The sequence below is a fragment of the Poecilia formosa genome, unplaced genomic scaffold (assembly GCF_000485575.1).
Source record: "Poecilia formosa unplaced genomic scaffold, Poecilia_formosa-5.1.2 Scaffold322, whole genome shotgun sequence".
NCBI classification, from domain to species: Eukaryota; Metazoa; Chordata; class Actinopteri; order Cyprinodontiformes; family Poeciliidae; genus Poecilia; species Poecilia formosa.
In genome coordinates, this window is record NW_006800261.1 from 412 (window position 1) to 27,880 (window position 27,469).

Sequence of the window (27,469 nt, forward strand, 5' to 3'; positions counted from 1 at the left end):
ACAAATAGGTGAGTTTTAAAGAATTAAAACAGTCTCTTTTTTAGTTAAATTCTTTGTTTTTATCTCCAAACTGCAGTGCTGGAAAAGTTTGACAGCTTATCTTGAAAATGGTTTAGAAGTGCCTGAATTTTACTGTCTGAAAGTGTTAAGACTGCTTTTACCTGCAGCAGGCTGAGCGCTACTGTAGCAGAAACATCAGATTACATTCTTTTGTGGAGAGAAAATGTACCTGCCTCAGAGATATCTGGAGATGTGAGGCACTTTTGAAAGAAATTGATGGATTCCCAAAATATCTTGATGATGATCAAAATGCCAGAAACCAGTTAAAGAAGCAGCTTTTGTGTCTTTAGTGACCACCAACAATGAGACGTGCGTGTTCCCGTTCACCTACATGAACAAGTCGTACAGCGAATGCACCAAAGACGGAAGTACGGATGGCAAGAAGTGGTGTGCCACAACTTCCAACTACGACAAGGACCGAAAGTTTGGACAATGCAGCGAAGGTGAGAGTTTTTCACTCCCGAACGCCGGAAAGGACGGGACGTTCTTTAACGCTGCCAAAAATAAAACATCTTCAAATCACATAATGCACTATTTAATAGATTTTTTAAATTTAATTTTTAACAGAATTTGAACTAGGTGAAGCGAAAACTATTCCACATCTGTAAATGTGATCTAATTAACACCAGTAAATGTGTAGCAAAACTTTATAAAAACAAAAGCATTTAAAATCTTTGCACCTTTTGTCAACATGAAGTGAAAAGAAAACATTTTCTTTTCACTTCGTTTTCACATCGTTTCCAATTTGATTTTTACATGCAAATCCAAATGTATTCAGCTCCCTTAACTTCAGATCATCTAAATAAAATCCAATGCAACCACTTTCCTTTGTAGTTACTGCAGTGAAATACTCAGAGGAACAATGGAATCGTATCAGAGCGGCCTAGTCCAAGTTCAGATTTCTTCTTTTCCAGACACCATGTCTCAAATGTAAAATTCTCCTGTTTTCTCTTTCAGTTCCAACCTCTGCGAAGCGTCAGTCGTCCATCCTCTTCACCTGCGAACACTTTGCAGGCCACGGCACCCCGGAGCTGCTGTCCGAGACCAACGGCTGCCTGGCCACGTTCGAGTGGAAAACCAGCGCCGTCTGTCCTCCAACGAAGATGGAGTGCAAACTGGTGAGCCAGCATCATACGTTCGACCTGCGATCCATGTCGTCCCGCACCAAGCCGTGGAAGTTCACCAGCCAAGGATATTCGTAAGTTTGTCATGCCTTCGTCTTTTTAGGTGTTTGTATTTAAATTTGACCTATGAATAGGTCAGGATTTGCCTGCAAAGCATGTTTGTTACATTGTTTTGCACAAAATCGTTCTTAGATAATTAAAATTTAGTTCCTCCAACTCAACGTTTACTTTTGTACCTGATAATGGCTACAAACAGATGCACAGATATGCAACCTTACATCATTGAAAAGCATTAGTGGAACCTCCTGCACAACCAACAAGAATGCAGCAAGTGATTTCTGGATGGTCAGTCAAAAAAACACTCGTCTTTTCCAGCAGCCGTTATACGGTTGTAAAACCAGCTGACCAAACACACTGGAGCTCAGCCTGGGTTGCTAGGTGACAGAAGGTTTTTGAAATGGCTCATTTTCCAGACACCCCAAAATATTAATGTATTCCCAAAAATGGCTGGGTATTTGTTTTTTTTGTTTTTTCAAGTATTTGTTTTTTTTTAAAGCAGTTAAGACCCAAACGGAAGAACAGAAACATTAAAGCAGTTCATTTTGCATAACTTTAAATATTTATTCAAAAATCTTTTCAGCTAAATAATATATTTAGTATTTCCTGCATGCTTTAGATCACGTGTATCAAATTCAAGGCCTGTGGGCAAAATCCGGCCCACTGTAGCTATTTTTGTGGCCCAAAAAACTTCAACATAACAGCCACATGCTTAATTCAAAATGTGAAAGGATGTTAAATATTATTGAATTTTAGACATTTTAATCAAATAGAGAGAAATCTGTGACATCTTAAACGTCTCACGACGATCTGAGGACATCCGTGACCTTGACGTGACCCCTGGTTTCAGACACGGCCCGCTTTAACATTTATGCTTTAAACCGATGAGTGATTAACAGACCTCTGCAGAACTTAATGACTCACTGATGAGGTCCAGTTCATCTGGAAAAATGTTCGCACCACCCCGACATTTCGTCACAATTAGAAGCTTTAGTAGATTTATTGGTGTTTCATATGAGACTTTAATTCAGAGTTTAATTAAGTGGAAGGAGAATTAATTAATTAAAACCTTACAGGAGGAAATCTCTTGGCTTTAACTGAACAGTTGTTGTACTTCTAAATGCCAAACTAAGAGATTGTGACCTATGAACCCAAACTCTTCATGGCAGTCTGAACAACCCGATTCTGATCTTTTCACAACAAAAAAATAAATTGGTGCCATTTCCACATGTAGAACTACATCATATCCGATAGTTTTCAAAGCATCTCCAGTCACAAGCTGTCATGTCGCATTTCAGTCAAAATTTTATGTCATAATTTTGCAGACAACAGAAGAAGCCAGAAGCTGTAAATCCAGATGTAAACAACGGCTGAAGCTAACGTCCTTAGATTTTTAAAATACATTTTTAAATGTTTTAAGTCTGAGTGATTAATGGAGCATTTAGCAACATTGACGATATAAATGTGGATCTCTTCCTGCAGGTATTACTTCAACCTGTGTCAGGGAATCCATGGTGGGCTGACCAGCTGTCCAACGGGGGCGACGGTGTGCCGACACTCCAAGTCCGGACAGACGGAGACCCTGGGTTGGGCTTACACCCAGAAAATGGGCTACACTGGTAGGAAACGTTCAGACGATACCTGAACAGAAACATTTTAAAAGTAGTTTTCGAGCCACGGTTCAGCTGTTTTTCTAAAGTTTTGTAAATGTCAAGCCTCTTCATCAGGTTTGCTTCCCTCCACAGATGGAAAGATAAGCGTGAACTATTCAGGCGGAGACGATGTGTGCGGTAACGGTTTGAAGGCCAAAACGGTGATCCAGCTGAGCTGCGGCTCCACTGTGGGTCACCCGTCACTCCTCAGGTAAAACACCGCAAACACGGATCTTAAACTCTTCTTTTACCTGGAAAACTGTCAGACACGTCACGCTAAGGCGTGATGTAAAGGAAAATATTTATGTTTTGGGACATTAAGAGGCTGATTTGTTCAAGTCAGTTGTGATATCTTGGCTTCTACCTGTGATGCTGCAGGCAGTAATTTCCAGATCTGTAGAAATCTGGAAAATATTTCACTCCTTCATGACTTTCATCTCTTCCTCACACGCAGACTTATTTTCTTATTCTCTCCTTTCTTTGTGTCAATCTGTTTCCTGTCCTTTCTTCCTTTATTGGTTTCCTTATTGCTTTCTTTCTTTTTTCCTTTGTCTCTTTTTCTCCTTTTTTCTTTTTCTTTCTTTGTTTTTGCTCTTATTTTTCTTCTCTAAAATATTTCATGTCCTTCCTTGTTTCCTTTTCTTCTGTAAAATGTCTTTTTTTACTTCGTTCTTTTCTTCCTTCCTTCACTCCTTGAATCATTTGCATTAAAATGTTTATGAACATTATAAAATAAACTCTCTCTCCTCTTTAGCTCAGGATTTATCTCGTATTTCATTTTCAGGATGTTTATTATGAACTAAATCTGAATAATTTCCTTGCCCTATAACATATATAATATATAATTTCACCTGATATTCCCCACCGTGTCTGAAGTTTCGCCTTTATTCACTGTAAATATGAACTGTAAAGTCCTCCATGACGGTTTCTGTTCTGTGTGTGGATCAGGGTCAACACGGCAACCTGCGAGTTCGTGATTGGCTGGGAGACTCGCCTGGCCTGCGCTGTGAAGCAGCAGGAGGTCCATATCGAGAACGGGATGATAAAGGTTCCCGACACCGGAACCAGTCTGAATCTGGGAGAACTCTACAGCAGGTAAGCTGAACAAAGATAAAAACATCTCTAGTGTTTCTGTTTTAGCTTCATCTGGTTCAAATTTTGTTTAAAAAAATCTCTTATTAAGCGTCTTTTCTTTCCAATTATTAATTAGTGAACCTAATCAACAGAACTTTACACTGTTTAGATGAGCCAAACAGAAAGATTTTCACATTAGAACATCAATATGATAGTAATTTAAATTAGTTTTATAAAGTGCTTCAGCACGACAGTTGCTGTGAATTGGTGCTATATAAATAAATTACATTGAAGTATTTTTAGCATCAAAAGTGGACTAAAGGAATGCTGAAATGTTTTTTATTTTCTGCAATAAAATGTTTATTTTCTTATTTAGTAAAGGAATTAAATTGTTTATTGCATCTTTTTATGAATTTCTAATATTGTTTAAAAAAAGAATTAGATGTAAAATCTGCAGAATGTTCCAATTGTTTTCATCTGATTAATTAAATTCTAAAACAATCGTAACTTTCAGCCCAACATTAAATGTGGAAACTATTTATTTCTGTCAGAGCGCATCAGGCGTCTGGCGACATCCGCACCAACGGCGACCGTTACATCTACCACATCCAGCTGTCCGGCATCACCAACAACTCCCTGCCGAAGTGCCTTGGCGCAAACATCTGCCAGGTGAAGCTGAACGCAGACTACAGGCGCAAGATCGGCTCCTCTGACAAGGCCAAGTATTACATCAAAGGTAATTTATGTGACTAACACCAAAACCGGGCATTGTTGTAGAAAAGCTGGTTCCTCTCAAGTTTATTTGGATCAGCAGCATAAATGCTAATCCTGTTAGCATTGTGATTAGCTTCTTTAAAGCTCAGCTTTGCAAAGTTTATCTAAAATAAAGGTGTTCAACTTTGGATCCGGCCCAAATCAATAATCTGAAGTGTCAAAACTCAGGAGTTTTTAAGTGAAGGCTGCCAAGAATTTCAAGTTCTGATAAGTAAAAAGAAAAAAAGGCTTTTAGAAGCACTTTGATTAATCTGCTTCAAACACTGGAACAGCCGCTAGAAAAGGAAGAGACGAACGGCTCACTGTGGCTCGGAGTCAGGAAATATTTAAATTAAACGTCGGTGAAAATCCTGAGGGATGTTTGGTCTTTTAGACGAACGTATGAAGCAAACAAAAACAAGTTATTAGCAAAGCTATAGAAAGTCTTTAAATGTCGGGTCTAAGGCCTTTTCTTGGCGTCTCCAGGAGGAAACCTGGACGTTCTCGTTCCCTCGGACTCGAAGTGCCACGGCGAGGAGAACAGAACCGTCTACTCCACCATCACGTTCTACTGCAACCCGTCGGTCGGCGTCGGCATCCCGGAGTTCCTGCGAGAGACGGACGACTGCCAGTATCTGTTTGTGTGGCACACAGAAGCCGTGTGTGGGCTGATGTGAGTAAACGTCTCCCGACCTCACGCCTTTGAGGGTTTTAGAGGTTTTACTCAAACGGAGGTCGATTTCCTGCAGAACCGTCGATCGTCAGACGTCGGACGGCGACATCGATTCTTCCCACCGCAGCCAGACGAGTGGAATAATGCTGACCGTCCTGCTGGTGGTTCTGGTCGTCTGTCTGCTGGGATATCTGCTGCACAAAAGAGAACGACGGTAAGTCCTGTTCAGTCCGCCTTAATCGACCTGCAGTTCGTTTGTCTGGGAAATCCAGTTGGTTTATTGAAAACGAAAATGTAAACAGATACTCTGAGGATTTAAAAGCCAACACTGAATCTTTAACACAAAAAAAATTGTTTTTTTAAATATTCGCTGTTCGCTGTAGGTGTGAATGTGTAGTTGAACTCTTAAACTGGTCCGCCTACAAACCTCAGTCTGTTTGGTTGAAGTGAACTCTGGTGCGGTTCGAGTGCTGATGTGAACGCCAAGCGGACCAGAGACCGCAGCTCAACTCTGTCAGCTCAGCACATTTTTGATGTTTCAAAGCCTTGCTCAGTTTCTTCTTCAGAGGTTTTCATGCAGCGCCCCCTCAGGCGTGGAGGGGAACATTTTTTTTCAGTCAGTTTGGTTTGACACGGTGTGAAAGCGAACCGTACCAGATGAAAATTGAACAAACGTTACAACTTTGGTTGCAATATTTGATTACGAGGCTGTTTTAGAAAACAGCCTAAGCAAAAATCTGTTTTGTTTCTTCTCTCTCATCAAACATTCCCCGTCTCCTTTCAGGGAGCTTGTGATGCAGAAGGTCGCCGGCTGCTGCAAGAGAGGAAATCAAGTCTCGTATAAATACTCAAAGGTTCGTTCTGGCCGCCTTCAGAGAGCGCAGGAGTTCTCAGTTTGCTGCTGCTAAATCCGCCCTTTGACCCGCAGGTCAACACGGATGAGGAAGGCGGTGAGGAGGAGATGGAGTGGCTGATGGAGGAGCTGGAAACTCCTCTGTCTTCTTCCTCGCACCGCGGGAGGAGTAACCATAGCAACGGCCACATCAGGACCAAGCCGGTGAACACGGACGGGCTGCGCTCGTTCTCTCTGGACGAGCAGGACGACGACAGCGAGGACGAGGTGCTGAGCGTCCCGGGCGTCAGAGTGCTGAAACCGCAGGCGGCGTCCAGGACTCAGCGCAGCGCCGTCCTGCAGGTCAGAGGTCACGCCAGTCGACTGGTCGTTTTTTAGAATTAGAATGAATAGATCTGTTTTATAGATTGGACACATATCACCAATACCCAATCTAGATTTTCTTTTTCAATGTCGGAACCGATACAGATATTAAAACAAGAATTACATCGTTTTTTACAACAATTTGTGAGACAATTTACCGTCTCCAAAGCCTCACGGCGTGTTTTTATTTTCTGTTCCAGGAGGAGAGTGATGAAGACCTGGTGGGCCTGTTGGAGGAGTCGGACAGGGCGAGGAAGAGCAGCAAACCTCGCAGCCGGAAGCGTGAGGACGACGACAGCGACGAGGATCTCCTCAGGGTGTGATGAACCGCCTGAACTCTTCTCTCAGTGAATGTCTCCAAGACGGCAGCGGCGAAACCAACAGATTGCGTTTTTTCTCCCCTCCGCTGCGCCTCTTCTCGGCCGATTCGGACTCGGACTGCCGGTGTTGATTTTAATTTATTGAGAGGTTCGTTATTTAAAACTGTTCTTCAGGCCTTTAGTACCTGCGTCTCTCAATTAAACCCTGATTGCACACGTTCCTCGGTGAGAAAACCACAACTCTTTATTTTTATTTTTCAGTTTGGGATAAGGTCGTGCCATTAATTTAGCACTTTGATGAAATCAGCACAACATTTGTTAGGTTTTTTCTTTAGGAACGTGTTGGGAAGCTGGTGAAACGTTAAGGGACAAAGACACTGTTTACAGCTGCTAGCAGAGAAGGTTTTTTTCTTTCTTTCCCCTTAAAAAGAAAGTTTGATGCCTTCCTTGATGATTTTGTCTGGTGAACAGGTGTTTTTGTAAATGGATGATCGTGTTTTTTTTTTTGTTTTTTTTTATTTTGTTTCTCGACTTCTTTGGCACAAAAGTTTATTTTATGATTATTTAACTGATTTTCTGTACGACGGCCTTAAGTGGGAATGGACGGTCGACTGAAGGGAAACTGGAGATTGGAAGCCATATTTCAGTCACTAAACTAGATTTTTTTCCTGCTCTTTTATGTTATAAACCCAACTCTAGTTTGCAGGTCTTGCTGATGCTTCTGCTTCAATATGTTTTAGATTTTTCAGTGTCAGAGTTCACACTTGGCCAAAAACATACAGGATTTAACTTGCATCAGTATTTGTTTGGTGTATGAGATAAAACCAATCTGCAGTGTTTCCTTACACAGTCTTTGGGCAACGTGGTTTGCCAACTAATCAGTGCTCAGATGTTCTAGTTTTGAGTAATTCCAGGATTTAAAATAGTTCATATTTTCTTAAACATCCTCTTTTTTTTGTCCAAATTACGCCATTAAATTTAAGAAAAGTAGCAACTCCCACAAAATGATAAAATTAAAAACACAGGTCAAACAAGAGTTTTAATATTTTTTTGCAAATCTAATTTTTTTCAATTTTGCTAAAAAAAAAATAAAATAAATAAATAAATGATAATGAACATCTAAATCTGATCTGAAATTAATGCAAAAACTTTTGCTTCATTTTGTTGTCACTGCAAAAACACAAAACCTGACCAAGTTTTGTCTAATTTCTAGCACAAATACATCAGTATACTTGAAATAAGACTTAACTAACTTGCATGTAACTTTATCATAAAGATGAGAGCTTGAGTCAATAATTCATTAATATTGGTGCTATTTCCACTAGTAAATTGTTTCACTTATAACATTTTTCCCGTGTCATAAATCCACTTGTAGATATAATCTACCGATGGAGCTAGAACTTTTTCATCAATATTAAGGAATTATTTACCTAAAACAAGCCCTTATATCTTTTTTAGTTTTTTTTAGAGTTTAGACATGAATACTTGGTAAGATTTTGTGTTTTTTGCTGCGTCCAACTTGCAATCAGAAACAGGAAGTGGGTGTAGCAGTACATATAAACCACATGTTGATCTGGGTTTAGAGACAAAAACCTCATTTCAAACAGAAAGCAAACTTTATTTAGGAGCCTTGTTGCTTATCAAAAGTTTACTAATGTTAGACACAACCAGGCATAGCAAAGTGCTTGATTATATGACCATTTGGCTTGCCATACTCCCAACATACTCTCCTTTGTAACCATGGTTACCAAAAGCTCTGAATGTTTCAAAATAAATAAAACAAACATCTGTCACCATTAGCTGATGTGATGTTTGCATTGCTTTGGTGTGGAGAGCTTTAGATTGGATTTTCATTTTTTCCCAGCTCGGCTTTCCATAGTTTTATGCTCTTTCTGTCCAACTTTGAGGGATTTGGGACAATCACATGTACTGCTACGCCCCTAGAAGGAGTTTATCTTCTCCTCTAAAAATACAAAAATTATTCTTCTTGATCTTCAAAACACTTGAAAAAACCTGATAAATAGAAACAGAATTTATTGTTAGCTGCATTTATTACTATCATCTACCAAACACAATCTATTTGAGACTTTCTGTCACTTCCTGTAACAAACACTGGAACAAAGTCTAAGAGTGTGACAAAAATATATATATATTAAGTGCAAATTATGAGAGAAATTTCTTTAGGATTGGACTAACTGGAGTGTTCAAGCTTCTGTAGGTAACCTTTATGTCAGGTTTTTTAGAGTCTAACAGTATGTTTATGGATGAGTTGAACAAAAACAAACCGCAAACACCCGTCAGCGCTCCTGTTTTTATCATTTATATCAAATATCTCATTTTAAAAATCTGATTTAGTCCTGGGAGAGAGAGACGATGTGTGGGTTTTCCTCAACATGATTTCAGATTATCAAAGGTTTCGAAGATGAACTTAAATTATTAAACTGTTGATTTGAAGTTACATCAATGTAAAATTAAAAAACAGCCCCAGTTCAATCACTTGTTGATGAATTCTGGTTTGAACTGTTGTTTTGGGAATTTTGTAACTTTTTCCTGTTTTCTGTTGCGTCCTTTTCTTATCTGCATGAGACTGTTCTGTCCTAAACGTTCTCCTGAACTTTCTCATCTGTGAAACTCTTTCAGGTTGAAATCTGAAGTTAAGAGAAAGCGGTGACATAAAAATTCCCTGGGATGATGATTCGGTACTGATGGGGTTCGTTATGTTTGAGTTGGTCTGAATTATGTTTTCTGTTTGCAGCTTTTTCTCGGTTTTCTTATTTAAAAACAAAAAATTGATGTAAAGAATAATGCATTATTTGAATAAATAAGAGATCTACACTCTGTTGTTGAAGTTTCATCTCATCTTAATGACAGTTTTTATGAAATGTTCCTTTGATTTTTCTTACATTATTGAACTTTGTATGGAGCTATATTGGGGCGATAAATTTTGTGCACCAGAAAAATCTATTTGAAACTGAAGAAGTTTTAAAACTGTAAAAAGGATGTAAAACTGTTAAAAATGTCCAAAACTATTTTTGGAATCAAGTTTTCTTTTTTAGGTTATATGGAGCTAAATTGGGGCCATGAAGTGCATTTTAGAAATTTGAAACAAAAACAAAAAAATGTTTGAAATTCAAAAAAAGATTGGAAACTGAAAATTTGTTTTGAACAAGTTTTTCAGTTTCAAATCTTCAATTTAATTGTTTTTCAGCTTCAGTGTTCTTTCAGTTACAAAATAATTTCTCAGGTTCAAATTTCTTTTCAGTGTCAAATGTTTTTTTTTCCCGCTTCAAATCTTTTTATTCAGTGTATCTTTTCCAATTTCAAAATCTGTTTTTCAGTTTCAAACTTTTCAATTTCAAAATAACATTTTAATGTAAAATCTTTGTTTTTCTCTTTACAATCTTTTTTTTTTTCCAGTTTCAAGCTTCTGTTCAGTTTCAAATCTTTTTTCCCTGTTTTTTTTTTTTTTCCTCCTCCTTCTTTTGAAAAAACTGTATGACCCCAATTTCGTTCCATAGAAACACTTTTCAGTGTTTTATGCGAGTTTGTCTGAATTAATGCAGACCGGAGCGGGTTTAAATGTGCAGTGTTTAAACTTTAACTGGTTGCATCAAGCTGCTCCATCAGATGCAATTATGTTAACGAAGCTTTGAGAAATTCATGCAGGCTTGGCGCCAAATTCTAACTGTTCGTCTGACGTCTGTAAAAATCACATCAAATGTTTTTCATGCTCTGCTGCACAGCATGCGAAGAACAGACGCATTTCAGTGGACCTTTGCTCCAGTTGGTCCCGTTAAAAACCCAACTGGGCCAAACTGGGCCCGCAGTTTGAATGGTCGGTGCGCAGAGAGAGGCCCGGCATACAGATCAGCTGCTTGGAGGCAAAACTCATGGCGACTTTTGACGACATCTTGGAGGAAGCGGGGAAGTTCGGGCGCTGCCAGAAGCGGATCTTCGCCCTGCTGTGCATGGTGTCCATGCCGTGGGCCGGCGTGTACGTGGGCATCGTGTTCCAGGGCTTCACCCCGGATCACTGGTGCCGGGACTCGGCGGCGGTGCAGCGGAGGGAGGCCTGCGGATGGAGCCGGGAGGAGAGTCGCAGCCTCACGGCGCCGCTGCTCAACATCTCCGGGGTTCTGCAGCGCAGCAGCTGTTTGCGCTACGAAGTGGACTGGAATGTGACGGAAAGCAGCTGCGATCCACGGGAGACGGAGCGGGGCGCAAACCCCACGGCCGGCTGCACCGAGGGCTGGGAGTACGACTATGACGGGAGGCAGTCCTTCGTCACCGAGGTGAGGGAAGCTGAGTTTGAAAATAAAAATGATCTAGTTTTATTGCTTTTGCTGAAGGATCAAAATTTCTGCCAGAGCAAAATTTGCAGGAGAAAATTGGTTTTCACTACAAAACACAAAATGTTACCAAGTTAGTGTAGTTTCCAGTGTAAATATTTTTTTACACTTGAAATAAGACAAAACTATTAAGACAGAATAAATTTCATTTTTAGAAAAAGACTGAAATTTTTGAGTTTGAAAAGTTGAACATTTGCCAAAAGAAAAAACTCAGCAATTTTAAGATGAATCCCAGACATTTTCAAATAAAAATGTCTGTTTGAAAAATAAAAAATTTGCAAGAGAACAACTCAGCAACTTTGAGATTATTTTTAAGAATAGGATATGGAAATTTCTGAGTTTGAAAAGTTTCTTTTCCAGGACAAAGCTCAGAAATTATGAAATTCATCTCAGAAATATTTGAGGAAAAAAAACTTTTTAAATTTCTCAGTTTGAAAAGTCAAAATTTTTTTTTGATTTTTCAAACTCAGAAAAGTTCCTTGTGTTTTTCCACTTAAGTTTTTTTTCCAATGTTTTTTATCTTTGAAGCTCAGAACTTTTTTTTTTTCTTTAAAATTTCTGAAATCAATGCAATGTGGTTTTGTGGTTTCCAAAAGTTTGTAGTCTTATTTATTTTTAATTTTTTTTATTAACCTTTATTTCACCAGGAAAATCCTACTGAGATTAAAAATATCTTTTGCAGGAGAATCTTAGCCAAGACTGATATTACTAAAAGGTTGATATTCTGTTTAATGCAAGTAAAATTCAAATTATTTCATGTTCCACCCTGAATGTGTGTCCAGTTTGACCTGGTGTGTTCAGACGGGTGGCTGGTGGATCTGTACCAGGCCACGCTGAACGTTGGCTTCCTGATCGGCAGCATCGCCATCGGTTACCTGGCCGACAGGTCGGTTTGCTTTCTCTGCTCTGATTGAGTTTAAACAGCAGGACGATGTCGAAGTTTGGGATAATTTCCCAGTAAATGTTTGTGTCTCTCAGGTTTGGGAGGAAAATGAGCTTCCTCATGTCCAACGTGCTGAACGGGATCGCCGGCATCCTGGTGGCTGTGGCTCCCAACTACATTTCCTTACTGGTTTTCAGGACTCTGTACGGGTTCGGAGTGAAAGGAGGATGGGTGGCGGGATACGTACTCAGTAAGAATCTTTTCATCTTTTCATTTAACATCCAAGTCATATCGTTTATCAGTTATCGTGATACATTTCTTATCATGATAATATTTTTATTTATTGTTGTCACATTAAATTCTAATTAACGATGTTTAAAAACAATTAAAACTGTCCAGAATTTGTTTGTGATGCTATGACCTCTGTGATATACAGTAACAGGCACACAGATACAAATACATATACAAATTGTTCTTATCATCACTTTTATTATCACAATAGTACCACAAAATATTGTGATAAAGTTTTAAGTCCAAAATACTGAGAAATTATTTAATTTAGTCTAAGAATTTTTTTAGAAAAAGGTTGGAAATTTCTGAGTATGAAAAGTCACAAAATTGGTAGGAAAAACAGGAAAAAACCATAAAGAAACTTGGAAATTTGTACTTCAAGTTGAAAATTTTTGAGAAAAAAATGAGGGAATTTCCAAAAGTAAACAATTTTTGACTTTGGAAGCTGAGAATAGTCCACGGTTTTTCTAGCAAATTTACAACTTTTGGAGCTCAGAATTTTTTTTTTCCTAGAAAATCTCTGAGGTTAATCTGAAAATTTCTAATTTTTTTCTAGCAAATTTTCAGCTTTTCAAACTCAGAACTTTCCATGTATTGTAGAAAAGTTCTGAGATCTCAAATTTAGATTTTTCTTTTTTTTCCCTGTAAATTTTCAACTTATGGAGTTCAAAAATATATTTTTTTTCTAGAACATTTCTGGGATTAATCTCAAAATATGAGTTTTTGATGGAAATTTACTCATTTTTTTCCTTTACAATATGCCATTGAACACATCGGCCAACTGTACAACAAACATCAAGAGATTTTTCAGCTCTAATAAAGTCATTATTGCTCTACATAAATAAAAATAAGTTAAATCTGTAGTTAAAAAAATCCAAAACAAATGTTTGTAAATCAGTCACAGAGATCGTTGGTGTGGAGTTCAGACGGACGGTGGGAGTTATTTACCAGATGTTCTTCAGCGTTGGCATCCTCATCCTCCCTTTGCTCGCCTACTTCATCACGGACTGGCGCTGGCTGCAGGTCGTCATCACCGTCCCCTACATCCTCTTCCTGTCCTACTACTGGTGAGACGCCTGAATGCCTCACTGATGAGGAAACAGTGAACGTCTTTAGCGAACAAAGAAAAATGTCAGAATTGTTTCTTTTGGTGCAGGTGGCAGAATTTCTCACTTCTACTCCCCTGCTGCCTCAGCCTTACTTGATGTGTCAAGTAATAGAAAGTCAGATTTGCCTTCAATATGCTGCACAATTTCTTGAAAATATTTATGAATTAGCTCATATCTTAGATAAACTGTATGAGGTGAAAAACTGGGATTTGTGGACGATTCCTGATTTTTTTTGTTGTTTTTACCTCTAAGGTTCATCCCTGAATCTCCAAGATGGCTGCTGTCTCAGAACAGGAAGTCCAAAGCTGTGAAGATCACCAAAGACATGGCGAAGGAAAACAGGAAGACTCTGTCCAAGATGATCGAGGTAACACTCACCTCTCCTCCTCAGTTTGGACACAGATAACCCGGCTTGTGAAACGCCTGGATGTTTGTGTTTTACAGACGCTGTCGGATGATAACGCTGATTCCTCCACCACCTCCTTCATGGACCTGATCAGAACTCCAAAAATGAGGAAACACACACTTATTCTCAGCTTCAACTGGTGAGCTTTTCTCTTAAAACTCAATGCAAATGCTGGTTTCACCCAAGTTTTTGAAAAACAAAAGTTTTGTTTGTTCAGTTCAAATATCTTAGTTTTGTCTTGTTTCAAATTTACTAACTTAACTTTTCAGGCAGATATAGAAGCTTGTTTTAAGTTAATAATTTGTTGAAACTGACTGTTATAAGAACATGTATCAGACAGATGTGAAAAAACTGAGCTCCTGTGCCATCTCCAATCAGAGCCAGGAGGCGGGTCTTAGCGCTGCCAATCATGGCTGATTCAGTTTCTCCTTGTCAGAAGAGCTTGTTGTAAATGCTCCGGCTAGTTAGCATAGCCACCCATTGGGGCAGATATACAGTTTTCCTGGTAGGGTAAGTGTAGCACATTTAGCAACAAGTACATGAGGTTGATTGATTGCATTATGACCTTTTTGCTCGCTCTGATTGGTTGTTTTTGACCAGGAGTATTGCATTTCTTCAGACAGAAATATCAGCTCAGGTAAGGAGTGGAAGAGATCAATCTTTTCACAGATTATCTGTCTTATAACAAAATACATACATACATACATAAAAAAAACAAAAAACTTTAACCCTTTCATTCTCAGGCTGAAGAGAATCTTTTTGGATTTAATTTTAGCCTGATTTTGACACAGTTTCAAAATCTTAGGGTACTTTAATGCTTCTATCTTTACGTTAATCCCAAAAATACGTTTCTAAGGCTCGTTCTGTGTCTGGGTGCCTCCAGGTTCACCAGTGCAGTCGTCTACCAGGGTTTGATCATGCGGCTGGGAATTCTGGGAGGAAACGTCTACATCGACTTCCTGATCTCCGGCCTGGTGGAGTTCCCTGCCGCCTTCCTCATCCTCTTCACCATCGAGCGAATCGGCCGACGCCTCCCATTCGCCACCGCCAACATCGTGGCCGGCGCCTCCTGCTTCATCACAGCCTTCATTCCTGACAGTGAGGCTCTCAGGAGAAACTAGGGAGCATTCTCACCTGCCCTGTTTGGTTCGCTTTCACTTACCGTATTTTCCGCACTATAAGGCGCACCTAAAAACTTTAAATTTCCTCAAAAGCCGACAGTGCGCCTTATATATGGACCAATATTGAGCCACAACAGGTCTAGCAACTACGGTAAGCAGCCGCCGACTTCATTTTCGCCCATAGAAGAAGAAACGTGCGGTGCATGCTGGGATAGCTGTCAGAACGCTGGTTTGTTAATAAAGTTTGATCTACCTACCGATCGTCTATAATCAGGTCATTTAGCACCACTTTCTCCACGAACATGCTGTACGCGAATGGAGAAGGGTGACCATCGTCCGGCCACGCCCGGGCCCAATCGCAGGAGGCTCTCCTAACCGACCGGAGTCGGACTGTTTTGTTGATATTCCCTGTAGTGCAGCTCCATCTAGTGGATGCATAACGTAACTCCAGCCTCTACTGTAGCGTCTATTCTATGCGCCTTATAATGCGGTGCGCCTTATATATGAAAAAAGTTTTAAAATAGGCCTTTCATTGATGGTGCGCCTTATAATCCGGTGCGTCTTATAGTGCGGAAAATACGGTAACTCTAAAAAGTCTGGTTCGTTTGGGGAGGTGTGAATGTGTAATCGGACGCTAAAGCAAACTCTGGTCAGCCTACAGACCTCGGTTCGGTTCGGTTGATGTGAACTCTGTTGCAGTTTGAATGCATATGTGACTGCTCCAAAAGCAGGAAGTAAACTAAAACACAAGGCATTCTGGGTAAATACAACCAAAACAAATGTGTGTTTAGCTCTAGTGGGAGAAATGGCTTGTGGTCTTTCACCAAAGACAAAAGAGAAATCCTACATCCGTTAAACTCTGTTGCCACTCCATTTTGTTTTACATTCAGAAGTTTTCGTTTTGTTTCCTTCAGTGGTTCTTGATGCAGCGCCCCCACAGGCGAGGAGGTTAACAGGTTTTTCATAGGGTTAACTTCGTTTGACGCATAGCTAACCGTAACTAGCTGAAAATGTAAATGTAAATGCTGAAAATGTAACAAATGTTGCAGTTTTGATTCCTCATCAAACTGAGTATATCGGACTATGAGCTGTGAAAACTAAAGGTATTGTTCCAGGTTTTTCAGCACTTTAACAGTTTATTTCTCCTCGACTCTCAGGAATGTTCTGGTTTAAGACTGTGGTGGCCTGCGTTGGTCGGCTGGGGATCACCATGACCTTTGAGATGGTCGTTTTCGTAAACACTGAACTCTACCCAACATTTGTCCGGTAAGACTCTTTCTGTGTTTGTGTGCTTCGCTTGAGAAGCATCTTAAATCTCAGACTTGTTGTCTTTCTAGGAACTTTGGCGTGTCGGTTTGTTCCACTCTGTGTGACGTTGGGGGCATTGTCGCTCCTTTCCTGCTCTACAGACTCGCCGTCGTCTGGCTTGAGCTCCCACTCATCATTTTTGGTATGCTCTTAGTTTTTTTAAACAACCAACAGTGTAACTTAAGGAAAAAAGCAATAATGCAAAAACATAAGCTCTGAGTATTTTTGCTCTAGTTTCTAGTGGAAATATTTTAGTACACTTGAAATAAAAAAAAACTTGATTACAAGTAACTTTTCAGCAAAAAAGAGGAGCTTGTTTTATGTACTCATTTTAAGTAATAACTGAAACTTTGAGTTGTGACAAAAAAATGAAAAGTAAACATGTTTATAAAGCTGAGTTTATAATTTGCTCTGCAGGATGCTTGGCCTTCGTGGCTGGTGGTTTAGTTCTCCTGCTTCCAGAAACCAGAGGTGTGCCGCTGCCTGACACCATCGACGATATCGAGTTTCCTGAGAGGTGAGCTGCATCCTACAAAAAAACCCTAACACAATAAGAGAATATTTTAAATGTCCAGTTTCATTCATGAATGTAGATTAAAGAATCAAACTGAAGAAAAGAAACGGAGTCTAAAAATTAAACCAATATTTTATCTACTAGCCAGCAGGGGGAGACATTATTTTTTACTGAAAAATAAAAGATTGACAGAGGAAACTAAACTTCCACAATAATCTTTTTTTTTTTTTTTTTACAACGGAGTATTAGGGCCAGGCTAAGAAATAGTGATAGAAATAAAAGTACATGTGGAAATACATAAAATAAAGTCGTACAAGAAAAAAGTTGTAATATTACAAAATGAGAATAAACTCACAATATAATGACTTTATTCTCATACAAGTTTATTCTAATAATATGTGTTTTTTATTGTCTTAGCATCTCTTTAATTCTCTTTTTGTTGTCAGAGTTTTCATTATATTTTGACTTTATTCTTGTAATATGACTTTGTTCTCGTACGAGTTTATTTCCGCAATATTATGACTTCTCGCAATTCTCGTTATTTATTTTATTTATTTTTTCTTGGCCTGGCCCAATCTCTGTTGTCATTCTTTAACCATATCTAGCAAAATATTTAAAAAGTTGTGTTTATTATCTGTCTTCCTGAAGCGAACTAAGCTAAAATGTAGATTTTCTATCCTATAAATTAACTAATCGGCTTCAGATTTTTTTGCTAGTTGTTGCAGTCGTCGGTGAACAAAGGTTTTTCCGTGCATGATGTTTGTGTTCAGGGTGAAGGAAAAGACGAAGCTGCAGACCCAGCAGCTGGCCAACCTGCTGCCCAACAGCAACGTGTCGTCCTGCAAAGAACCAGCAGCTGTCTGATTTATTTATTTCTCTTCCTCAACTCTGTTTTCATATGTTTGGATTTATTAAAACCTTATATTGTTGCTGTACTATTCACATATTCACAGAAGTTAGAGCTAAGATGAATCTGCTTTTATGTTTTCTGCTGTTTGGCTACAGTATTAAATTATTAAAGAGTTTTATTCTAAATAAACTGGAGTGCTGAGCGTTTTTGTTCAGAGGTACAATTTTTTTGTGATTTTACTAATCTGCTTAAAATTGACGTGATGCTTTTCAGCCAGCAGAGGGCGATAATCATGCAGCTGAAACATATCGAGGCAGAAAATCGAAGTTTTTACTTCATGATTTCATGTTCAAACTAAATTGTCTATGAACCTTCATTAGTTCACAATAACTCGCCTTCATAATTTATTGTCTATATATTGTTTCTGGTCTGTTTATGTGGAGAAAAGTTACTTATATTTCTATGAAGAAGAAAAAAACAATCAGGAAGTTTTGCTGCTGTTGCGTTCCCATTTTAAGATTAAAAATGAAATAGAAAAAAGTATAAAAAGTAATTATCAATTATTCCTCATGTAAATATGATTTATGTTTTTAGAATAAGATTTAATAGGAGAGAAATTATTTCTGCTTTAGATATAAACATCTTAAACACGGCAGTTACATCATTCTGCCTTATTTCCACATTATTGTCAGTGTTTTAACTTTAAAGCTGACATCTGACATTTTTCTCAGCATTTCAAAATTTTTCTTGAAAGTTTTGACTTTATTCTGTATCGAAGAAAAAACATTTGTTTCTCCTGATCCTCCTTCCTTTATTTCAATTAATGTTTATTAAGCTGGTTATGGAGATGTTCTTTTTCTCTCCACTTAAAGCCGTTTGTAAATATGTAAATCATTGAATCCTAAACATTCCTGGATACTAATGATTATCTGTATTCCTTGAACCTGTGATTGTGTAATACTTCATTGAAAACAAAAAGCATGCTTGTGAATTTTAGTTACAAATTATGCCTATTAAAGTTTGGATAACTGCTCCGTCATTCACTCATTAAAAAGAATGAAGGTTTTCCCTCTTGTGCAGATTTTAGATTTTTTTTCACCAAACTTTTGGACTTTACCTCCGGACATTGACCTGCTTAGTGACGCAACATTTAAACGTTGGAAATCTCTGAGGGCAGACCTTTACAGTAAGCTGCAGTGAGCCGAACAGACCAGCATCAAACACTCAAACCTCAGCGTTTGGATGGCGACCTTTGATGACCTCCTGGAGGAGGCCGGCTCTTTCGGCCGCTGCCAGAAGCGGATCTTCGCCATGCTCTGCTTCTTGTCGTTGCCTTTCTCCGGCGTCTACGTTGGGATTGTCTTCCAGGGCTTCACGCCGGATCACTGGTGCCGGGACTCTGCGCTGGTGGAGAGGAGGGAGGCCTGCGGATGGAGCCTGGAGAAGAGTCGCATTCTGACGGCGCCGCTGGTCAACGTCTCAGGAGTCCTGCAGCACAGCAGCTGCGATCAGCATGAGGTGGACTGGAACAACACAGAACTCAACTGTGACCCAGAAGGACTGGACTTTAGCGGAGTGGCTGTTACACCATGCAAGGTCAGTTTCTTGCAATCGGATGCATTCAGCATTGCCACTTCTTAAGATTTTGTTTCTCTTTTTTATTATTATTCCATGTTCTGTATGTTTTCTGAGTTTATTCTGCATACTTCAACCGATTTTAACAATTCGTATATCAAAATGTTCAGCTTCTTCTGGGGAACTGCACTATTACTTTTGGTAATTTATCTATTCTACTTTTTGAAATATTTAATCTTTTATGTGAATTTCAACTCTATTGAAATGCATTGAAATTCTTCAGAATTCCACAAAATTTAGCACTTTGTGCTCCTTGACAGCTTACAGCTTCTGCCTACTTTAATGTAGAAACTCCATTCCACTTTTAATCCAGTCACAAGGAGTTAAATTATCTTCAAATGATTCATCTTTTTGATATCTCTTACAGTTTTTCTAAAATCACGATTTAAGTTCTATGCAGATTTTTGTCTGTTTCCAGTTTTTCAGTGTAATCCACTGGTGGATCTTCAGCTGCCAGAATGCGTCACTATAGTAACCGACATGTTTTGACGTTTGACTGCTGTTTCACGAACAAAATGCTGCTGTCTCGTCATATGTCACTATATAGAAATAATTTATGCATTGAAACGTAGCCACAGGTGTCTGCTTCGAGGGAATATAAGTGTTATTGATGTAAGTTTTAAAATTTTCTCTCCAACACTTCCTGAGTGCAGGCATGTCACTGCTTTGTCCATTGAACTTGATGTAAAAATATTTTCAGCTCCGTTTCTGTTTTTCTTTGAGCTCCATCTCTCTTCTGCTCTCTTCAGCATCTTCTCATGCGTTCATCTGGCAGATTTTTATTCTTGTGGTTGGCAAAGAACAGCAAATTTTCTAGTTTCTTAGTAAACTGAAAATGCAGCATCTCAAACCTTCTACCTTAGTATATAGGAAGTTTTCCAGCTGATGGCATAAACAAGTTCCTGTAGAGCCCCAGTATCTACATAAAATAAGTCACACATTATATGGAATTAAAATAATTTTTATTGCCTCAGTGTATTTCTGACCTCTGCAACAGGTGAAAGTGTATTTTTAATTCTGCCCTCTAGTGGAAAAGTTGTAGAATACAAGAACCTGGAAATGTGTCACTGCTTCAATTACACTGTTATGCCAACAATACAATGAAATAAACTGACTTATTTCTTTCTTTCTCATTAGACCTACACATTTACACCATCAGATGGGACAAATGTTTAGGTCACATTTCGCTGGTGCAAAGTGTGCAAGACTAATTTCCCCCACTCTCATGGAGAACAAGACACAAAGGACCAAGCAATTTTTCATTTTTGTCTCTCCAGCGGTGTAACCTTATTTGTGAAAGTCTTAGTTATTGAAGGTCAGAGAACTGGGTTTATAACGTAATGATCGACGGCCATCTGACAATGGAGGTAAACAACCGCTGTGATGTTCTGGCAGTCATCGCCTTTTCAGATCCTTGTTTTTGATCTCTGAATGTCGGAAAGGGATAAACAAAAAAGACAAAACCGTTCACCTCTGATTCAGGAACAAGTCTTCATCTGTGACCTCCGTTCTGCTAAAGGATTACTGAAGCAAATTCTCCAGGCTCTAAAGTTTTGAAAAACATCCAAATTCATAACCTTGTAACACTGGGTGAAAAATAACAATAAATGTACAGAAGACAATGTTGCTCTTCTCAGAAATGATCACTGTATTGGTGTTTGCTTTTCTTGTTAGCTCCTCTGTGACCCTGAAGTTACATAAAGATGTAAACAATCTTTTAAAAAACTTTTTTTTTTTCCTGTTTGTGAGGCAGCAGAGCTGCTCCACATTCATGTTTTCTCCTCTTGCTCCCATCCTGCAAAAATGTAACGGGGTTGTTTACATCTGGAGCTGTGAAAGAAGCAACAAATGTCTCTTTGTGGCGTCAGACGAACTAATTACCTAGGAACAAATGTCATTTTTGTTGTAAATTTTTTATATATATATGTCGTATTCATGCAACAGCTGCCAACGCTTCCATCAGTGTCAGTAGTTTAGTCAGGGAGGGTGTGCAGGGTTGGAATGAAAAGTTTAATTTGCATCCTTTCAGTATGCCTCATTTCCCATTAATGTCAATTAATGTCAATCAGGCAGTTAAATTAGACAAATCATGCAGTTGTTTATGTTAGTAAATGGTTTTTAAGTGGGTGTCGGTTATTTCACACTTTTAGTGTTGGTCTTTATGCTCAATTTTTTTAAGTTCACCAGTTGTCCACCACAGGATGAAGTACCTGCTTTAACCACCAAAATAAAATCAATTAAAGTGAGTTTCCACAATCTGCTCGTTAGAAGTGTTTCCATTGCGAAATTTGGTCAAAAAATGCAATTTTGGTGTTGAGTTGTTTTCATTTCACAGAAAACATTCTTGTCCAATATGAGTTTGCTTTTAAGACATTTTTATAACTGACATCTTTAATACTATCCCAAACACCCGCCAACATGGCAACTCCAGAACTCCAAAGGTTTAGGTGTCCTTCACTTGTTTTTAATGAACCAGTTTCTTTTTTATTTTGTTTTCTGTCTTTCAGGAAGGATGGGAATATCATTATCAAGGCAGGAAGTCATTTGTCACTGAGGTGAGAAAGAAATATGTGCATTTGACGAAAAGGTAAAAAAAAATTATAACAGTTAAAAACGTACAAAAACGTACAAAAATGGTAAAATTACTCGTGAGACATTGTGTACGACTACACAGTGTTTAATTGTTTCATACGTCTTAAAATATAATACTTGTAAAGAAAACACAGAGCTGATCCCAGTGTGAACCACGGTTACCCGCGGCAACAGAAAAAGGGGGAGGAGCCGTCAGTTACTGGTTGCTATGGCAACCACCAACCGTCAGGAGCAAGAGAGCTGGGTAGACCAAAAACTGTCTGGAAAAACAATGTCTTGACTAAACAAAATAAATTCAAAGCATAAAATAACACATTTTGGCAAACTTGACATCTTTAATCACTAAAATAAATTTTTTTTGTACATGTCCACCCTGTGCTGCACCACTCTGACACCTGACACCCAGTTATCTCACAGGATTGGCTTCTTGTTTTTATTTTATCATTTTCACTTTGCAATTTTTCACATTTTCTATTGAAATATTTTCAGTTCAACCTGGTGTGTTCAGATGGATGGCTGGTGGATATGTACCAGTCAACTCTCAACATGGGCTTCCTGGTTGGCAGCTTTGCTTTTGGTTACCTTGCGGACAGGTAGGGCCGTGATAAATACCTACACAGAATAACAAAAATATCCCAAAAAAGTAAGAATAAACAAACTTTTAGCCATTTGTTTACAAACAGACAGTAGTTTAAAATTAGGAGTATTAGCAAAATCTATCATGTGCTGTTTTTGCTTTTTCTCTCTGTAGATTTGGACGGATGAAGAGTTTCCTCATCTCCAACGTGATAAACGTAGTAGCAGGAATCGGTTTGGCTGTAGTACCAAACTACATCGTCATCCTGGTGCTCAGGGCCATCTTCGGCTTCAGCGTCAAAGGAGGCTGGATGGCCATATATGTGCTGCGTAATGATGAGCGTCCACATTTTGTCTTCTTCTCTCTTTAAAACAGAACGTGGCTTAATGTTCTGCCTTTTCTGTTGTTTTAGTAACAGAATTAGTTGGGGTAAAGTACAGACGCACAGTCGGCATTTTGTACCAGATGTTCTTCAGTATTGGGCTCCTCATCCTCCCTCTGCTCGCCTACTTCATCACTGACTGGCGCTGGCTGCAGGTTGCCTTCACGGCACCATATGTTCTTTATTTTGCTTACTACTGGTAATAAACTGCAGTTTTTGGTCCTTATGTAAATACTTGCAGCTGAATGATGGCCTTCATTTTTACTATTTTTGTAATCTGTCCCTATGGATGGTTTTCTTTTGTAGTAAATTAGGATATCGAAAGAATTTAATCCTCAGATTTCTTCAAAAATACTCCTGTATTATAATTGTGTATCTTTCTATGCATCTGATATGTAACAAGTATTTATTACACAGTTATTACCAGCCAAACACATTTTACATGACTAGGTTTGCAATGCATGTAAAATTAATGTGTCCTTTCATATTTATGCTGCAATTGCAATCCAAATAGTGCAGCATAGCATTGCTAATTAATGTAATTCATGCTACACAATGCAGACTCTCTGTCTGCACAGATGAAGATTCACTCTCCACAGCAAGCAAAATGCTTCTACTCAATAATCTGACAATTATCTGATAACTTAGAGACACATATAATCTATGTAGCACTAAACATTGATCCCAAGATGGTCAAGGACTGAACAAAAAAAAAAATATATAATAGTGACACCATGATAAAAGTATAAGGTGAAATAATACTAAATTAACATACGCAGATTCAAAGAAATGTGCAAATGAGTAGGATAATTTAAAAAATGTTCATGTACGTGTATATTTGTATAAAAAAAACAAACTTATCAAGAATTTTAAAAAGTTGAAAATAACAGCAGGAATGTTATCACTTACAGAGTTTATTGGGAGTAGTGATGGTTTTAAAGTCTTCCAGCTGCCAGGAGGAAGGATCTGTGATAACGCTCCTTTGTGCAAACAGGATTAAGCAGTCCGTTACTGAAAGGGCTTGAGTTTGTCCATTAGAGATGTGATTTTAACAAGCAACTTCAGCAATTTTGTGATGCTACAGATTAAAAACTTCATTTTATGGCATGAAGAATTTCCACTGGACTCTGCCAGTTCTTTCTTTCGATCTGAACATTTTCTATGTTCTGTTGATGGTAGAATCACAGAACAACAGAGGCCACATTTTCACCTTTGCTCTGATGATCACCTGAAACATTAACTCATTTTCCAGAGTTTTAGCACAGAGCAGATTCACTGTGTTGGTGCATGGCTAAGCTGGAACATAAGTCCAGTGAACGTATCCAACCGTTAATAAATCTCTATGCCAAGCAAATGATTCATCTATTGATTAGAAGAACGAGGTCCAGGAAAGCTTTTCTGAGAACTTATTAATCCTCTCAGTTTATGCAACCTGCATTCTGCTGCTGTCAGAATACAGGTAACTGATCTTATGAAAATTATAAAGAAACGACCCTTTTGCCTGCTTGGAGATTAAAATGTTTCTGTGGTTTTATCTGCCAGGTTTATCCCAGAGTCTCCAAGGTGGCTCATCTCTCAAAACAATTCCTCAAAAGCTCTGGAAATAACCAAGGCTATTGCCAAGGAGAACAGGAAGAAACTCTCCTCTCATTTTGAGGTAAATCCTGTCATTAGTCTATTCCTTTCCTCTGAAGTGGAAGGATTTAGATTATTTTCTTTAACAAGGTTTAAGTACATTTTTATTTTGCTTTGATAAAAGAATACATTAATACAATAAAGAGAACATTTTTAATAGGCTTCCTTCACTCCATCACTTCAGCATGTATTTGTACATTCATTGAGTTTGACCAGGAATATATTAAAATCACAAAATAAAATTGTAGTAAGTAGTTACATTTACTTTAGTAAAATTTCTGGATTCTCTACTCAAAGAGTAAAAAACAAACATGTTTAACCAGAAACCTAACATATTTTAAACTACTGGTAGTACTGGATAATTTAATCCATAACTGCATTACTGTTGCTATTGTAATTTTAGTGAAATGTGTCTTATCATAGGTACTAATTGGTGATGAAGTTGACTCCACCTCTGCCTCGTTGTTGGACTTGATCAGAACTCCCAATATGAGAAAACACACTTTCATCCTCATGTTTAACTGGTCAGGCTCATCTAAAGCATCAGATCATTCCAGCCCTGCACAGAGGAAAGATTTAACCTTTCATGTCTTTATTCCTTAGGTTCACCAGCGCTGTGGTTTATCAGGGCCTCATCATGCGGGTGGGGATAACAGGAGGAAACGTCTACATCGACTTCCTCATCTCCAGTCTGGTTGAGTTTCCCGCCGCGTTCCTCATCCTGTTGACGATTGAGCGGATCGGCCGTCGGCTTCCCTTTGCATCCGCCAACATCGTAGCTGGAATCTCCTGCATCGTCACTGCTTTCATTCCTGACAGTAAGACTTAAAGGCTAAAATTTGGAAGAAGCATAAAACCAGCCACTGCATAAATACTTTGTTCTTCAGGTATGTTCTGGTTAAAGACCATAGTGGCCTGCATCGGTCGGCTGGGGATCACCATGGCCTTTGAGATGGTGGTGTTTGTTAACACTGAGCTCTACCCGACTTGTGTCAGGTGATCAATGAATAAGCATCCGTTGGGCTGACTGTTTTTGATGACTTCATTAATGTACCATATAACTAATCTCTCTAACCTTTTGTTGTAGGAACCTCGGAGTGTCGGTTTGCTCCACTCTTTGTGATATTGGAGGAATTGTTTCTCCCTTCTTGCTCTACAGACTGGCCAGCATCTGGCTTGAACTGCCTCTCATTATCTTTGGTAGGTTTCTGATTATATGTTCCGTTGTGTTGGATTGACATCCAGATACCTGGGCAATCCAAAAACCTTAAAAATGCCTTTGCTACTGTTTGCAGTCTGATCGATGTTAGTAACTTTGTTTCTCACCTGGTCTTCAACTTCTTTATATTGCTTTCTGGGATCTTAAAGCCTACTTCATGTTGTCACTCAGGTTCTTTCTAAGTGATTTCTTGATTTTTACAGGCCAGGCAGGGACTGGCTGCTGAAATTGGACCAAACAATGTGTTTTTTTAGTATTTGTGATTTAACAGGATAAATATTTTTGAACAGTGCCAGTTGATTTTTTTTCTGAAGAAACTAAATCACTATTTAAAAACTGTATTTTGGTTTTTACACAGGATGTCTGATGATTTCAAATATTAAATGTGACACAAAAAAAACAAAGATAGAATGAATTACCATAATACTGAAAGTGGCAAAGCTCCAAAGATGTCTTAATCTGGTATAAACTGATCTTAAGTTAATGAAAAAAAGCAAATACTGACCAGAGCCGTCTGGTTCAGGTTAAAGTTGATCCACTTTGGCTTCTTTGACCTTCTTGTTATCCTGAACAGGAGCTGTAGCTCTGGTAGCTGGAGGTTTGGTTCTGCTGCTGCCTGAAACCAGAGGAGTTGCTCTGCCTGATACCATCGAGGACGTTGAGTTTCCTCATCGGTAAAAAACCCCACTAACCCTTCATGCTAAGTCTTCAGTAAGACTTTAGCATTTTATCCTGTAACTTATATGTTGTAGATTTATTGTGTTTTGACACACTATAATTCAATTTTATTGTTATTCACTTAAAGTCTTTTGTTTTCTCAGGAAAAAGGGGAAACGAGAAGAAAATTAGGAAGTGAAGCACGTCTTGAAAACTAATGAAGTGGCTTAGTTTTATTTTAACAAATTAGCTCCAACTTAAGAAATTAGTTTTTTTATGTGTTTTTAATACAAAGTCTTACTTCTAAAGTTAAGCATTTTATTGTTTTTTCACAATACAACATGATGGTCAACTTTTTAGTTGGCTTCTATTGTTTTCTTGGTCCAGTCAGCAAAAAAGGTTTAAGTCGACCTGAAATGCCCTGGAATCAATTTACAACTGGATTTTAAAACATAATGTTCAAAACTGAAGTTTCAACAAAAATTACATTTTTCTTCCTCTTTTTGTCTAGTTTTTTTTATTGTGGCACTTAAACATCGCACTACAAAACACATCATAAAATAAATTAATCATTCAATAATTGTCAAAAAAACATAACAGAACATACATTATGGTAAAATGTCATCATATTTTGTGTGTGGAAAACATTTAGCGCTACAAAGTTGCAAATGCTTAATATAATTTGTGTTGTATTAATAATATTGTTCTACACTGTGTGAAAAATACATTCAACAGTATTGTTTTATGTTTAACTGTTACTGCAAAACATATTGTACTGTACTATATGTATCATGACAAAATAAATCATATATGTCTTTAACAAAAAAATGTAGACTGCTATATTTTATAATACCCATTATAATATACTGTCTGATGGTAAAATGTTCTATACTACATGTACCACACCATACCACTGTATAAAATACATTATAGTTCAAATGTGAAAATTAAGCCATACTGTATATAAGTATCAGAGTATACAGTATACATACTATTCTATATCATCATAATG

The 27,469-nt window shown here is 38.3% G+C and overlaps 3 protein-coding genes across 3 annotated transcripts; all 3 read left to right on the plus strand.

Moving 5' to 3' along the window:
* The first annotated feature begins 304 nt into the window (after nucleotides 1-304).
* On the plus strand, nucleotides 305-7,724 carry LOC103152680 (cation-independent mannose-6-phosphate receptor-like). The gene is made up of 11 exons (XM_007573247.2): nucleotides 305-503; nucleotides 1,018-1,258; nucleotides 2,724-2,860; nucleotides 2,987-3,104; nucleotides 3,842-3,988; nucleotides 4,519-4,703; nucleotides 5,207-5,393; nucleotides 5,470-5,607; nucleotides 6,178-6,247; nucleotides 6,322-6,588; nucleotides 6,810-7,724. Exons 1-11 carry the CDS (start codon nucleotides 392-394, stop codon nucleotides 6,930-6,932), a joined length of 1,725 nt encoding a protein of 574 aa, XP_007573309.1. The 5' UTR covers nucleotides 305-391; the 3' UTR covers nucleotides 6,933-7,724.
* A 2,649-nt stretch (nucleotides 7,725-10,373) lies between these two features.
* Nucleotides 10,374-17,966, plus strand: LOC103152681 (solute carrier family 22 member 2-like). Its single transcript, XM_007573248.2, has 11 exons — nucleotides 10,374-11,221; nucleotides 12,061-12,164; nucleotides 12,257-12,411; nucleotides 13,351-13,519; nucleotides 13,814-13,928; nucleotides 14,006-14,106; nucleotides 14,851-15,065; nucleotides 16,246-16,354; nucleotides 16,426-16,538; nucleotides 16,814-16,913; nucleotides 17,681-17,966. Exons 1-11 carry the CDS (start codon nucleotides 10,820-10,822, stop codon nucleotides 17,772-17,774), a joined length of 1,677 nt encoding a protein of 558 aa, XP_007573310.1. The 5' UTR covers nucleotides 10,374-10,819; the 3' UTR covers nucleotides 17,775-17,966.
* A 955-nt stretch (nucleotides 17,967-18,921) lies between these two features.
* LOC103152682 (solute carrier family 22 member 2-like) lies at nucleotides 18,922-27,285 on the plus strand. Its single transcript, XM_016661311.1, has 12 exons — nucleotides 18,922-19,356; nucleotides 21,903-21,950; nucleotides 22,477-22,580; nucleotides 22,739-22,893; nucleotides 22,977-23,145; nucleotides 24,489-24,603; nucleotides 25,005-25,105; nucleotides 25,185-25,399; nucleotides 25,469-25,577; nucleotides 25,669-25,781; nucleotides 26,375-26,474; nucleotides 26,622-27,285. Exons 1-12 carry the CDS (start codon nucleotides 19,003-19,005, stop codon nucleotides 26,647-26,649), a joined length of 1,611 nt encoding a protein of 536 aa, XP_016516797.1. The 5' UTR covers nucleotides 18,922-19,002; the 3' UTR covers nucleotides 26,650-27,285.
* Nucleotides 27,286-27,469: the final 184 nt, after the last annotated feature.